General features: G+C 38.0%; 1 protein-coding gene across 4 annotated transcripts in view; it reads left to right on the top strand.

Annotated features, from left to right (window-relative positions):
- The window catches only part of FKBP5 (FK506 binding protein 5), a 153,996-nt gene that overhangs the window by 83,104 nt on the left and 54,329 nt on the right, over nucleotides 1-16,563 (top strand). For all 4 annotated transcript variants that reach the window (XM_025382064.1, XM_025382066.1, XM_025382063.1 and 1 more), the window contains one exon: nucleotides 4,488-4,632. In XM_025382064.1, coding sequence (XP_025237849.1) covers nucleotides 4,488-4,632 — 145 coding nt within the window. The remainder of the gene's footprint in view (nucleotides 1-4,487; nucleotides 4,633-16,563) is intronic.

The following is a 16,563-nucleotide window of genomic DNA, read 5'->3' as shown; positions in this document are numbered from 1 at the left end:
CTATACAGTCATTCACCATATAATGACATTTCCGTCAGTGACAGACTACACCTTCAGCGGTGGTCCCATAAAATTATAATGGGGCTGAAAAGTTCCCATGGCCTAGTGGTGTCATAGCTGTTGTAACATGGTAATATAGTATATTACGTGTTTGTGGTGATGTGGGTGTAAACAAACCTACTGCGCTGCAGTCACATGCAGTTATGTATAGTACATAATACTTGATAATAAATGTTTATATTACTGGTTTATGTGTTTACTATACTTTCTATCATTATTTTAGAGTGTGCTTCTACTTATTTTTTAAAAAGTTAACTGTAAAACACCCTTGACTGAGTGTGGTGGCTCATGCCTATAATCCCAGCACCCTGAGAAGCCAAGGCAAGAGGATCACTTGAGGCCAGGAGTTCAAGACCAGCCTGGGCAACATAGTAAGATCCCTATCTGTAGAAAAAAAATTTAAAAAATTAGCCAGGCCTAGTGGCATGTACCTGTACTCTCTTCTACTCAGGAGACTGAGGCAGGAGGATCATGTAAGCCTGGGATTTCCAAGCTGCAGTGAACTATGATCATACCACTGCATTCTAGCCTAGGTGAGAGAGGGAGATCCTGTCTCAAACACAAATGAACGAACAAAAAACAGCCTTGGGCAGGTCCTTCAGGAGGTATTCAAGAAGAAGGCATTGTTGTTATAGGAGACAGCAGCTCCATGCATGTTATTCTCCTGAAGACCTTCCAGTGGGACAAGATGTAGAGGTGGAAGACAGTGATATTGATGATCCTGACCCTCTGCAGGCCTAGGTGTATGTATGTGTCTGTGTCTTTGTTTTAAACAAAAAAAAATCTTTTAAGTAAAAGAATAAAAAATTTTAAAAATAGAAAAATGCTTATAGAATAAGGATATAAAGAAAGAAAATATTTTTGTACAGCTGTATAGTGTGTTTGTGTTCTAAGTGACATTAGAAGAGTCAAAGCTAAAAAAAGTCATAAAGTTTGCACAGTAAAAATGTTAACGGTAAGCTAAGATTGATTTATTATTAAAGAAAGAAAAAATTTTTAAAATAAATGTAGTCTAGGTGTCCAGTGTTTATAAAGTCTACGGTAGTGTATGGTAAAATCCTAGGCCTTCACGTTCACTCACTACTGACTTGCTGACTCATCCAGAACAACTTCCAGTCCTACAAGTTCCATTCATGGTAAGTGTTCTGTATAGGTGTACACTTTTTTTTCTTTTATACCTTTTATTACTGTACCTTTTTCTGTGTTGAGATATGTTTAGATACACAAATACCACTGTTTTACAATTGCCTGCGGTATTCAGTGCAGTAACACAGTGTACAGGTTTGTAGCCTGGGAGCAATAGGCGAAACCAAACTAATGTGGGTGTGTACTAGTAGGCCAGGCCATCGAAGTTTGTGTAAGTACACTCTGCGATGTTCACACAAGGATGAGATCACCTAAGGACACATTTCTCAGAACATATCCCTGTCCTTAAGCGATGCATGACTGCGTGTGTTTCTTTACTCTATAGTTAATCATTTTCACATGAATTTTTTTGTTCGTTTGTTTCTTACAACAATGTGGTGAGACAATCAGAGCATCTCTTGATTCTTCCATCTTATAAGTGAATAAACTGAGTCTGAGAAAGCTTAAGTGGCTTTAGTCCCATTAAGTAGTTATTTCTCCTACAACATTGTTAACACATACAGGTTTTGTATAGTTAAGTTTTGTTTTTCCTGAAAAGATTATCTGATGCATTCTAAATATTACCAGGATGCTGAGTTTTCATATCTCTTGTGCCAGCAGTAGCAAATAAGAATTTTTGTTTTGTCTAACCTTGCTTATGTGAAAGCCTTTCTTCTGTGCCTGGCTCTTTTCTGAATATATGTGAATTGCCATTATGTACCAAGTCAAATTTTGGAGACTTGCAGCTATAGAATAAGGGCTTTATGCTATAGATTTACATCCTGTTGTCTTCTTTTTGAGGACTTCTCAACCTTGTAGCTATAGTTGCTCATCCTAAATTCCAGGAAGCTTCTAGACACAGTGGAGACTTCGTGGCTGTCCTCAGCATCTCCCTGCCTCTGTTTAAGACTTCCCCTTGCCTCTTTTCAGGGTGCCCACATCCAGAGAACATGATCCCCAACTTGCCTCAGACCCTGTTTTGTTCTAGGGAGTAAATCTAATTGCAAGATTTTTAGGCTTATTAAGAAATGTTGGAGATTTGAAGCCTTTTAAGTTATATCATTTATCATTGTCTAGAGCCTCAGATTTCACCATGAGGCTTTTGGTTAAGATTTAAGTAGGTCTAGTAACTGTGCAAGCTAGGGCAATTTAGTTAACCTCTCTGTGATTAAATTCTTGTTTTTAAAATTAGAATAATAATGCCATCAGTTTCATAGAGTTATTAGGATTAGGTGAAGCACTTAGTATAGTGCCTATCCTATAGTAATCTATCTTATTAACTATTGCGTATTTAAAAAAAAAAAAAACAGTGCTGGTTTGGAAATTCAGTAACTATCCGAGGAAGATAAAAATTGAATTTATATTTTAAAAATGAATAGAACCTAGATTGTGTCCTTAAGGCAACTCTAGATTTAGGCACAAATTCATCTTGCTAGGGAAGCCTGAAGTGATACCATAGTACCACTTGCTGGTGTGGATGGCTCTCTGACTCTCTGGTAGCCATTCATCCCAAATGCCCAGTGACTGTTTATAGTCGTAGAAATGCAGATTCCTTCCACACGAGGCTGACAGTTGAGCATAGCCTCCCAAATACCACATGCAGTCCATGAACATGAGCACTTGTAGAATATTGTGTAATGTCTTTTGATGTTTTGAAAACTATTTTTTTCTTTTGAAGTCCTAGAAGGTCAGTAATGTTTCTTTGCCTTTAAAGAATGTTTGGGGCTGGGTGTGGTAGCTTATACCTGTAATCCCAGCACTTTAGGATTCTGAGGCAGGAGAATCACTTGAACTCAGGAGTTCCAAACCAGCCTGGGCAACATAGCAAGATTTCATCTCTACTAAAAATAAAAAAATTAGCCAGGTATGGTGGCATGTGCCTGCAGTCTCTGCTACTCAGGAGGCTGAGGTGGGATGATCACTTGAGCTGGGTGATAGAGGCTGCAGCGAGCTATGATTGTACCACTGTATGCACTCTAGCCTGGGCAAAAGAGCAAGACCCTATCTCAAAAAATAAAATAAAGTTGTTTGGGCTTTTGAGTTAAGAAAGCTGTGGAATTTAGGTTCACGGTGTTTATGTGATATTTATGTTAGGCGGAGGGTATACTTGTCAAAAAAGAATTTAGGAACAAATAATTGAATCATTTAAATAAAACTCAAAGCAAACTCCTTCCCCAAAAAGATGTTCATCAGATGTTAGCTACCATCCTCTGTTATCTACCAAAAATGATTAATTTGGCATAGATGATTGACAAATTAAACCATCACACACCTGGATTTGATTTTCTTTTCCCAGAACTCACCAACTACATTAGCAGCTTGCTCTGCCAAGAACAAAATAAATACACTGGATTTTACAATAGCTAAATACTTTACTAGAAAACAAGTTATTCAGTATCGTATCAAACTGTGCAGTGATACTCATTTTTTTAACAGATAGACTGTGTGTCAAATAATAGGAAATGTAACCTGTTTTACTAGGAAATTGGGCTTTCTGAAAATAAACAAGCAGAATCTATTCAGAAGCTAATGTTTTTAGCAAAGGAGGGAAATAAAATTACACCTTTGAAGTTTTACTTAAGCTTCTTTTTGAATATTTTTTAAAGTCCACCATTCTTTCTGGTCTAAGTCAGTGCGTACATGGACTAGCTCACAAATCTGTGTTATGAGAGTTTAGTGTCAAAATATAGGGCATTAAACCAATGAACAGGATTTATTGGTTAATTCTTTGAATTAGCCAGGCGTGGTGGCGGGCGCTTGTAGTCCCAGCTACTCGGGAGGCTGAGGCAGGAGAATGGCGTGAACCCAGGAGGCAGAGCTTGCAGTGAGCCAAGATCGTGCCATTGCACTCCAGCCTGGGTGATGAGCAAGACTGTGTCTCAAAAAAAAAAAAAAAAAAATACTTTTTTACTAAATATCTATAGATATGTCATATAAACAAAAGCTCTTTGGAGTCCTCAATTTTTAAGATGTTACGGGGTCCTGAGGAAAAAAGGTTGAGAACTACTTTTTTCAAGTATTAAGTATGATTTTTACTAATTTATTTTCAAATGCCTTTTTTTTTTTGAGGAATAAATAGTGTGATTAGCAATAAAAGCAGCTATAACATAAAAGCAGGTTGGTAAAGGTCAGTTTTCTAACAATGAGTTATTGTGAGGAATGAAGGAAGGCATTAGAAAGAATGGATAATAGTATATTTGCATAGCTGCCTGGATGTCTTGGGATGGACTGTGTGACCTTTTTATTCTCTGATTACAAGTAAAAAATTTCACCTCCTTTTTCTTAATGTTTGTCTTTTCTAGATTGTCAAAAGAGTGGGGAATGGTGAGGAAACGCCGATGATTGGAGACAAAGTTTATGTCCATTACAAAGGAAAATTGTCAAATGGAAAGAAGTTTGATTCCAGTCACGATAGAAATGAACCATTTGTGTTTAGTCTTGGCAAAAGTAAGAGGGTATTTTTTTGAGTTGTGTTTTACTTAGCTTTATTGCTATTTGCAACATATAGGAGCAAAGGATTCTATCCTTTCTAAAAGTAAAGATATTTTAGAATAGTAGTACTCAAAGAATGGTCTGAGAATCCCTACGGCTCCCTGAGATCCTTTTAGGGGGTCCCAAATGTCGTTTATTTTCATAACAATACTAAGATATTATTTGACTTTTTACTGTATTGACATCTGCACTGATGGTACAAAAGCTGCAGTGGTAAAAAACTGGTTCCTTAACACAAATCAAGGCAGTGGTAACCAGCTCTTCCAGTAGTCATGGTATTTTCCACTGCCACTCCTTCACTATTTACATAAGAGAAAAAGCTAGTTTCACGTAAGAATGTTGTGATAAAGAAGTAAAAGTTATTAGTTTTATTAAAACCCAATCCTTGAGTTTCACATCCCTTTGATATTCTGTGACAGAAAGGGACACACATATAGAGCACTTCTGTACCCCAAAATATGATGGTTGTCTCAAGGAAAAGTACTTGTGCTCTTGTTTTAGTGAGATCTGAACTAACTGCATTTATTTCATGAAATACCATTTTTACTTGAAAGGGCAAATCTGCTTATGCAGACTTGATTCAGTATTTGGCAGGTGTTTTTCTGAGAATGAATGGAGTGAATCTGTCACTTCAAGGAAAAACAACTGACAATGTTTTTTGCCATTAAGTTTTCAAGTAAAAATTATAGTTTAGGAGAACTCGTATTTGCCACTGTGTGCTTGACAGCTTCCGAAGACTTCTGATGAGATCGGTGGGTATTAATGAATGTGGTTTTAAATATACAATGAAATGTGTCCATTTGGAAGATCTGTATAACAAAGAACCAATATTTTCTCAGTGACCAATGCAAGATGTTACAAGATCATGTGTGAATAAACAATTCATTCAAAGTTAGACAACAGATTTTAATTTAACAGTATGAAAAGTTCACTGATACACTTTCAGTTTCCACATTGTAATTGACTTTTATGAAACTTACAACTTGTACAGTTTTGATGTAGTATCAGATAATTATATTCACAATTATCTAAAAGGTTATTAAAGGGCTCCTGTCCTTTTCAACTATCCTTGTGGGTTTGGACTTTTTTTTCATGTACTTCAACCAAAATTGCAGCAGATGAATGCAGAAATAGATATGAGAATCTGGTTGTCTTGTGTTACAAGTCAAACATATTTCTACATGTATAGCATTCTAAAACAATGACACTTGTCTCACTAATATTTTTTTGTTTTGGAAAATACAAAATATAAAAATACTTTGCACAAAATTAAATTACTTACATTAACATGGGGTTATTCTAAAATTAATTATTAAATAACTACTTTTGTCCGGGTGCGGTGGCTCACGCCTGTAATCCCAGCACTTTGGGAGGCCGAGGTGGGCAAATCATGAGATCAGGAGATCGAAATCATCCTGGCTAACACGGTGAAACCCCGTCTCTACTAAAAATACAAAAAATTAGCTGGGCATGGTGGCGGTCGCCTGTAGTCTCAGCTACTCAGGAGGCTGAGGCAGGAGAATGGTGTGAACCCGGGAGGCGGAGCTTGCAGTGAGCTGAGATCATGCCACTGCACTCCAGCCTGGGTGACCGGCAAGACTGTCTCAAAAAAAAAAAAAAAAAAAAAAAAAAAACTACTTTTTAACTAAATATCAGTAGATATGTCATATAAACAAAAGCTGTTTGGAGTCCTCAATTTTTAAGATGTTACGGGGTCCTGAGGAAAAAAGGTTGAGAACTACTATTTTCAAGTATTAAGTATGATTTTTACTAATTTATTTTCAAATGCCTTTTTTTTTTTTTTTTTTTTTGAGACAGGGTCTCGATCTGTCACTTGGGCCGGCTCCCTGTAGCCTCCACCTCTCAGGCTCAAGTGATCCTCCCACCTCAGCCCCGCAAATAGCTGGGAATACAGGTGTGTGCCACCATGCCTGGCTCGTTCTGTCGCCCAGGCTGGAGTGCGGTAGCACCATCTCGGCCCACTGCAACCTCCACTTCCTAGGTTCAAGTGAGATTCTCATGCCTGAGCCTCCCAAGTAGCTTGGGACTACAGGCATGCACCACTACGTAGGCCCAGCTAATTTGTATGTTTTTTGTAGAGATGGGGCTTTGCCATGTTGGCCAGGCTGGCCTTGAACTCCTGACCTCAAGTGATCCACTCACCTCAGCCCCCCAGACACCTGGGATTACAGGCCTGAGCCACCATGCCCAGCCTAATTTTTTTTGTAGAGACAGGGTTTCATCATGTTCCCCAGGCTAGTTTTGAACTCCTGGGCTCAAGCAATCTGCCCGCCTCAGCTTCCCAAAGTGCTAGGATTATAGATAGGCATGAGCCACCAGGCCTGGCCTCAAATGCTTTTAAATGGCTTTAGTTCATTTAATATTCTTATTTTTTAATCTTGTAGGAGTAATAGCCCATACATCAAGTTAAACTTTGTAGACCATGTGGCTTATTGGAAGTTGGTGGCTGAGTTACGTCTTTTATTCTTTTCTGCCACAGACAAGCAATTGTAGTTTGTTTCTAGATTAGGGAAAAAATAAGTATTCCCCCTATTCGCCACCATGGCTCAATGTGGACTTCATTCCCTTGTCTTTCAGCTCTGTATCTAGTTGAATTGCTAACTAAGCATGGATCTGGAAAGGAAATATAGTAAGCAGGAACTGAGGAGTTACTTTCTGTCTCTTGCCACTAAGTCTTCCCTGCATCCTGTATCATTTGTGTGCCTGGTGAATTCTGCTTCCCATCCAGCTGTGCTCTTTCCAAGCTCCAGTTCTGGCCATGCCCCTGCTCCCTTTTCCTTTGGGTCCTTAGTAGGTTAATGGCTCATGTGATATTAATTTTTTGTTTGAATAAGATAGCAGTAAAAATCAAATACAGTCTTGTGGCAGATAATTATGACAGTTATTTTAGAATGTTGTTGTTGTTGTTGATTTAGGGATATGAACCTCCAGGGCTGCCAGAATGGGTGTGGCATCATTATTTAGGTGACCTAAGAGTGACTGACCTTGTCAGATCCCCTTGTTCCTGCCACCCGTTAAATCCTTACTCTATCCTTAGAATTTCTGTATTAAAGAAGTTGATAGAGTTAAGATACCAGATCCTTTTAGCAGTTATCTTGGTGAACAGAATTAAGAATTGTTGAGAATTTAGATTGCTATCTTCTGTACTGAGATTTTCTCAGTAAAACACTATGGTGAATAGTTTCAGTTTCCTAGAATTTTAAGCAGAGTGAGAAGATTTTCTGAGTTATTTTTTTAAAATACAAGTTGGGAGAAAAAAAGAGATAACTTTCAGTTGACTTTGTACCTCTGACACACCTGTCTAGAGCCAGTGCGATCTCACAGGAAAAGCTTCCAGCCAGGCGTTAGGAAGCCAGGGTTCCTGTCTTCATTGTTCCTTATGGTATGTTAACATAAGTAAGCCACTTAATCTTCCCTGCTTCTGTAAAAAGAAGTCTGTAGGAGCCTGTGTGATTCCATTCTTGTTCCTTCTGTAAAGAATGCGGGAACAAAAACCATAAAAGACTAATACCAACACAAAAAGACCCTTAGAGGCCTCTTTAGGATGGTAATTGGAAATACTAGGATAGAGCAATATACCTCTGGTAAAACATCTATGACGTAATGTATTTAGTTGCCTACAAAACAAGAAACATTGGTTAGGCAGTTTATAGTTTTGTGGGGGTTTTTTTCCTTTTTTTTTTTTTTTTTTTGAGATGGAATCTCACTCTGTAGCCCAAGCTGAAGTGCAGTGGCATGATCTTGGCTCACTGCAGCCTCTGCCTGTGGGGCTCAAGTGATTCTCGTGCCTCAGCCTCCCAAGTAGCTGGCACTACAGGCGTGCACCACCATGCTCGGGTAATTTTTTGTGTTTTAGTAGAGACAGGGTTTCACCATGTTGCCCAGGGTGGTCTTGAACTCTTGAGCTCTGACAATCTGCCCACCTTATCCTCCCAAATTGCTAGGATTACAGGAGTGAGCCACTGCACCCGGCCTGTAGTTTTATACTTATATTTTATAGCAGTAGGTAATTTACCAAAATGAAGAAAAAATATTGTTCATTGACTCCACTGATCCTTTATATTGTACCTCTCCCAAGGGAATAAATAGAAATATTTCAATGGAAAGTCATCCTAATTTGGGAATTCTAGTATGACTTCAGTATTTAACATAGAACTATAAGAGCCTATTTGTAAAAATCCCATTGAAAAGATAAACATATCATATGTAAACAAATCCGAGCTATACCTACACTTGCTTTGTATATGTCTGTTGCTTTTACTATACTATTTTTTTCTTTCTTTTTTTTTTTTTCTTTTTTTAATTTTTGAGACGGAGTTTCACTCTTGTTGCCCAAGCTGGAGTGCAATGGCGTGATCTCGGCTCACTGTGACCTCTACCTCCCAGGTTCAAGTGATTCCCCTGCCTCAGCCTCCCAAGTAGCTGGAATTACAGGCACATGTCACCACACCTGGCTAATTTTGTGTTTTTAGTAGAGATGGAGTTTCACCATGTTGGCCAGGCTGGTTTTGAACTCCTGACCTCAGGTGATCCACCGGTCTTGGCCTCCCAACGTGCTGGGATTACAGGCGTGAGCTACCGCACCCGGCCAGCCGTACCATCTTTTAAACTCTGTTCTTTACTTTCTTCATCTAAGGTTATGGATAATCATATATACTACATATATTATATATGATTTTATAAGTACATACTATTATGTTTAGGATTAAGATAATGTACACCATCGCCTAGCATTCAGCCTAACACATGGTTAGCACTCAGATGTTTATTATTATTGTGGCAGTGTTAGGATTATTGACTGTTTTTATAATGGAAAAAGCTGTGTTATAACATCTTGAGTCCTAACTTCATCTGTTGACCATGCATGCACACAAACCTTTGAAACAATGTTCAACCATCTTGCTTAGTCCTAGGAAGTTGGGAAAGACAGAATCAATCTAAGGAAACTGATTATTACTACTGTGGAATATGTTACAGAAATTAGAGTAAAGAGGTGATGGTTTCCCTAACTGGGTTTTCTTAACTAAATATTAGAGGTTGTGAATTATTAGAACTGGTCATAGCCCATTTACAAAAGAAGTTGAATTAAGAATGAGGATTTTCATACATCTATAATAGGGGTTCTGTTCTTTTACCCTCCTCACCCCATCAAATATATTTCACTAAAATGGAAGAGGGCAATAGATTTGGAAGATGAAAGATTTATTTCTACCCTATTCTTTTTTTTTTTTTTTTTTGAGATAGAGTCGCGCTCTGTCGCCCAGGCTGGAGTGCATTGGCGTGATCTCAGCTCACTGCAACCTCCGCGTCCCGGGTTCACACCATTCTCCTGCCTCAGCCTCCTGAGTAGCTGGGACTACAGGCACCTGCCATCATGCCCAGCTAATTTTTTGTATTTTTTAGTAGAGACAGGGTTTCACCATGTTAGCCAGGATGGTCTCGATCTCCTGACCTCATGATCTGCCTGCCTCGGCCTCCCAAAGTGCTGGGCCTACATCCCAAGAGTACTAAAGCCTCACTCCTCTCCATTCACCCCTGTAAAAGCCTGGTGATATATCTGATACTAGGCTACTTGATTGAGGTTGTTTTTTATGTTTTTGGTATGTGACTAACATGCCTGAGAATCACTAAGATAAAAATCCTACTTTTTATACTTTTCCCTCAGATTTGAGGAATAAGAGAAAAATAAACAAATAGTTTTGGATTCTTCACATTTCTATACTACCCTCTTATTAGTGAGAGTTAGCCATAATGAAGTAAATATGAGTACTCTGCCTGTTACATTAATAAAATCTTAATTTTTGTTGCATTATGATCTATGATCATTAGTAGAAATACCTGTTAATTTACTCAGCCAGTAGCATATTGGGGTAAGAAGGGGAAAATATATGTTGAAAGTCTAATAAGCTAGTACTTTAAGTACTTGCAGTGCCAGGTCAAGGAACTTATGTGTATTATCTCATTTAATTCACCTACCAATCTTAATTAATTAATTTTTTTTTTTTTGAGACGGAGTCTTGCTCTGTTGCCCAGGCTGGAGTGCAGTGGCGTGATCTCAGCTCACTGCAACCTCTACTTCCCAGGTTCAAGCGATTCTCTTGCCTCAGCCTCCCGAGTAGCTGGGACTGCAGTGATACCACCAGGCCCAGCTAATTTTTGTATTTTTAGTAGAGATGGTGTTTCACCATGTTGGCCAGGATGGTCTCAATCTCCTGACCTCGTGATCCACCTACCTTGGCCTCCCAAAGTGCTGGGATTACAGGCATGAGCCACCGCACCCGGCCTCAATCTTACTATTTTCTTGATTCTTTGTACAATTAGTATAATTTAGGTGACAATCATATTAACATTTGTGTCAAAGCTACTTTGAATGTTTTTTTTAATTGAGGTATTATTTACATATAATAAAATTTACCCTTTTAAGTATATAGTTTGATGAATTTTGATAATATTTCTGTGACTACCACCACAATCAAAATATAAAACAATTTCTTTACTTTAAAAAGTATTTTTATGTCCTTTTGCAGTCATTTTCCTTCGTGGACTCTGAGCCCCAGGCAGTCACTAACTTGGTTTCTGTTCCTATAATTTTGCCTCTTCTAGAATTTCGTATAAACAGAATCTTGTATTATCTTTGGTGTTTGACTTCTTTCACTTAACATAATGACTTTGGGATTCTTGCATGTTGAATTCCTGAGAAGTATTCCACAATTTGGGAATGCCACAGTTTGTTCACCCATTCAAAAACAGGACATTTGGTTGTTTGCAATTTGGGGCTATTCAGTTTTTCATATCCTTGCTAACATGTAGTATTGTCAATCTTTTTAATTTTAGCCATTCTAGTAAGTATGAAGTAGTATCTCACCTTGGGTTTTGTTTGCATTTCTCTGATGACTAGTGATGATTGAGGGTCTCTCTTCTTGTGCTTAGTGGGCATTTGTATGTTTTCTTTTGTAAAGTGTCTGTTCAGATCTTCTGCCTATTTTAAAACATCGGTTGTTTGTCTTATTGAGTTGTACTTAAAAGGACAAGCACTTTGGCAAATATGATCTCCCAGTCTGTCTTGCCTTTTTATTTTCTTAATTGGTCTTTGGAGAAGTTTTTACTTCTGATGAAGTCAGTTTTATCAATTTTTTCTTTTATGGTTTGGTTACCTACTGTTATTAACCATTTTTGGTTTGAGGTGATTTTTTGTTTACTATATTACAGACTAAGGTACAGAAAAGCTTGGTAAATTGCCCAAGGCTATACAGTAAGTGGCAGAGCCAGGATTCAAATCCAGATAGTCTTTCTTATGTTAGATCTTAAGGTTTAAAGCATAGCCCAAACCAGGTATAGAAATGAAGTAGGTCCTGGTTAGCAGTATTTATCGAGTGCCTGATATACAGTAGAAATTTCTCTTTTTTTTGAGACGGAGTCTTGCTCTCGCTCAGGCTGGAGTGCAGTGGTGTGATCTCGGCTCACTGCAACCTCTGTCTCGCGGGTTCAAGTGATTCTCCTGCCTCAGCCTCCTGAGTAGCTGGGATTACAGGTGTACACCACCATGCCCGGCTAATTTTTGTATTTTTAGTAGAGACGGGGTTTCACCACATTGGCCAGGATGGTCTCGATCTCCTGACCTCGTGATCCACCCACCTTGGCCTCCCAAAGTGCTGGGATTACAGGTGTGAGCCACCATGCCCGGCCACAGAAGACATTTCTTACCAGTATTGATATGTCATAGTAAGATTTATCAAAAGCGCTGGCGCTTGTGTTGGCTCGCTCGCTCGCTCTCTTCCTCCTCCATCCTTCTCTCCTCTCCAGAGACTTGCTCTGTTATCAGAGCTGGAATGCATCATAACTCACTACAGCATTGAACTCCTAGGCTTCAGCGATCCTGCTGCCTCAGCCTCCCAGAGTGCTGGGATTACAAGCATGAGTCACTGCCCTCAGCCAATATGTTCTTAATATCTGTTTACTTTTTTTTACATTCAGTTTAGGAGCATTCAGGAGATTTGTAAGGAAAGCTTTTAGGCTAAAATATTTAATTTTCCTAATTGTCCCCAAAAGTGTGAGCCAGAAAGACAGCAAACTTTAAGAAAGTACTTACTTTGGTTTTTCCTGGTACTTTGCGATAGAGGAGGAATGCTTCCAGTTTCCACTGCTGAGTGGATGTCAGGGAGGAGCTGATTTAGCCTGTGAAAAGCTGAGCAAATTTCTCACTCCATTTAAATTCGATATTACATTATGCCTTTGTTCTTTTTTTGAGTAAAATATTGTAGTGCTATAGTTCTTTGCAAAGAGTAATTAAAACATGACCCCTGCCTTCAAGTGTGTAACAATTTAGTCTGGCAGAGTTGATCCTTAAGGCTGTCCCAGGACAGATAATGACACCATATCTGTTTTCTTTCCCTTTTCCCTTTTTTTTTTTTTTTTTAATTATAAGCCTTGCAGGTGGGGAGAGGTTATCCTGTGATTAGTTCTCTTAGTAGTTAGAGAAATGACAAAAATACAATGTAGCATAAGATATGAACACTTTAAAAGAGTCTTAAACATAAATTACTGTAATCTCAGCAGTTTGGGAGGCCAAGGCAGGAGGATCAGTTGAACCCAAGGGTGCAAGACCAGCCTGGACAACATGGTGAAACCCCATCTCTACAAAAAATATAAAAATTAGCCAGGCGTGGTGGTGCCTTCTTAATCAGGAGGCTGAGATGGGAAGATCATTGGAGCCCAGGGGGTCAAGGCTGCAGTGAGCTATGATCACACGCCTTCACTCCAGCCTGGGTGACAGAGTGAGACGCTGACTCAAACAAAACAAAATACATAAATTAATTTGTTTAATTCATGATTAGTTACTATTGGTAGGGGGTAGGGATGATTATTAGAGCCCTTTTATAGCTATTTTAAAATAAAACTAGGCCAGGCATAGTGGCTCATGCCTGTAATCCCAGCATTTTGGGAGGCTGAGGCAGGCAGATCACCTGAGGTTCGAAGTTCAAGACCAGCCTGGCCAACATAGTGAAACCCCGTCTCTACTACAAATACAAAAATTAGCTGGTGTGGTGGCATATGCCTGTAATCCCAGACTACTGGGGAGGCTGAGGCAGGAGAATCACTTGAGCCTGGGAGGTGGAAGTTACAGTAAGCCAAGATTGTGTCACTGCACTCCAGCCTGGGCGACAGAGTGAGACTCCGTCTCAAAAAACTAAAAACAAAAACAAAAAACCTAAAATATATGAGGAAAAAGTATATAGGAAAAATAATTTGCTTTGTTTAGTGTAAAAAGAAGAAAGGATGTCTGTATTATCTATTATATGAGGTTTTTCTTATTTTTAACGTAAAAATTAGTAGAATATGCAAGTAGTTAAAATAGAGATCAGAATTTGGTACTAAGTCCTTGGAATCCCTCAAGGAAGGTGAAGCAGGAATGAATAAGATGCACTTTTAATTACCTGAAGCTTAGTAAGTGATTAACCTTAAGTGTTTGTCAACTTTTATATTTTGAAAGGAAATCTTTTACAGTTAAAATATTTACCTTTCTTGTTCTCCTTTACTACTCCCATATGAAAAAGTAATTTTTTTCTGTATGATATGGTGTAGCTTTCATCCTATAGTGTGTTCAGTATGCTCATATTCAAATGTAAATGTACATTTAAAAGGTGGTGATTTTTCAACAAGGTGCCAAGACCATTCAGTGGGAGAAAGGACAGTCTTTTCAACAAATGGTGTTGGAAAAGCTAGATATCCACATGTAAAAGAATGAAATTGGGTCCTTATCTTACACCATCTGCAAAAATTAACTCAAAATGGATCAAAGACCTAAACGCAAGATCTAAACCTGTAAAACTCCCGTAAGAATATGGAGGAAGGCCGGGCACAGTGGCTTGCACCTGTAATGGCAGCACTTTGGGAGGCTGAGGCCAGGCGGATCACCTGAGGTTTAGGAGTTCAAGACCAGCCCTGACCAACATGGTGAAACCCGTCTCTACTAAAAAAAAAAATTAGCTGGGCATGGTGGCGCATGCCTGTTGTCCCAGCTACTTGGGAGACTGAGGCAGGAGAATTGCTTGAACCTGGGAAGCAGAGGTTGCAGTGAGCCAAGATCACACCATTGCACTCCAGCCTAGGCAGCAAGAATGAAACGTCTCAAAAAATAAATAAATGAAGAATATGGAGGAAAGGCTTAATGACATTGGATTTTGCAGTGGTTTCTTGGCATGACATCAAAAGTACAGGCAACAAAAGTAAAACAATTAAACATAAACTACTGTACATCATAGATTAAACAAATTGGAATACATCAAAATTTAAAACTTTTGTGCATCAAACAGTAACAGAATGAAAGGTAGCCTATGGAATGGGAGAAAAATATTTGCAAATCTTATATCTGATAAGGGGTTAATACCCAGAATACACAAACAACTCCTATAACTCAACAAAAACAACAAAATAGCCCAATTTAAAAATATGTAAAGGACCAGTTGCAGTGGCCATACCTGTAATCCCAGCATTTTGGGAGACCTAGGTGGGAGGATTACTTAGAAGCCAGGCTTTCAAGACCAGTCTGGGCAACATAGTGATACCCTATGTCTAAAAAATTTTTTTAAACTGGGCAGAGGACTTGAAATTTCTTCAAAGAAGATATAAAAATGGACAACAAGCATATGCAAAGATGTTCAACATCACTGATCACTAGGGAAATGCAAGTCAAAACCACAGTGAAATATCACCCTCATACTGGTTAGAATGGGTACTATTAAAAAAACAGAAAACAACAAGTGATGAGGATGTAGAGAAATTGGAACCCTCATGCATTGTTGGTGGGAATGTAAAATAGTGCAACTGCGGTGGAAAACAGTATGGAAGTTCCTCAGACAATTGAAAATAGGGTTACCATGTTGATCTAGCAATTCTACTTGTGGGCATATAACCAACAGAATTGAAACAGAGTCTTGAAGAGATATTTGTACACTCATGTTTGTAGCAGCATTATTAACAGCAACCAAAAGGTGGAAGCAACTCAAGTGTCCATCATAGATGAATAGATAAGCAAAAGGTGATAAAAACGTACAGTGGAATATTTAAGTTTTAAAGAAAAATTCTGGCAGATGCTACAACATGGATGAACCTTGAGGACGTTATACTAAGTGAAGTAATCCAGTGACAGACAAATACTATCTGATTCCACTTATATGAGTTATCTATCTAGAGTAGTCAAATTCATAAAAACAGAAAGTAGAATAGAAGTTGCCAAAGGTTCAGGAAGGAGGAAATGTTTAATGGGTATAAAATTTTAGTTTTGCAAGACGAAAAAGTTCTGGAGATTGGTTGCATAACAATGTGTATATATTTAAAAATAGTGAACTGTGCACTTTAAAAAATACCTAAGGTAGTAAATTCTTTTTTTTCCCCCCACAATTAAGCATTTTTTTTTAACTCAAGGAGGAAACATTATGTAGTCAGAATGTTCTGAAGTAGTCACTATAGTCTTTATTATAAATGAAAGTGTTAAGTGATTAAAATGTTGTATCTTAAAATATGTTATATAATTTTTTTAAGCCAGAAAGAAGTATTACATTACAGAAGGAAGAAAAAGTATAATGAATTGTTTTTATACTAGGCTTTATATACTTTTAAACTTTTTCATCTGCCTATAGTTACATACGTAAAAAAGCATTTAAATTTAGTAATAGGTATATTACACATTTGTGTGTGTGTGTGTATATATATATATTCTCATTTTATATTTTATTACAAATGGAATAAGACTCCTGAAATTGATAAATTGTATATAAGCTAGTAAAATTGAAGTCTAGATCAAGTGTAAGAATAAATTGATGTTATATATTCCCGGTGGGTTTTTTTTTTTTTTTTTTTTTTTTT

Source organism: Theropithecus gelada, chromosome 4 (genome assembly GCF_003255815.1).
Source record: "Theropithecus gelada isolate Dixy chromosome 4, Tgel_1.0, whole genome shotgun sequence".
Lineage (NCBI taxonomy): Eukaryota > Metazoa > Chordata > Mammalia > Primates > Cercopithecidae > Theropithecus > Theropithecus gelada.
This window is presented reverse-complemented; position numbering and strand designations above follow the sequence as displayed.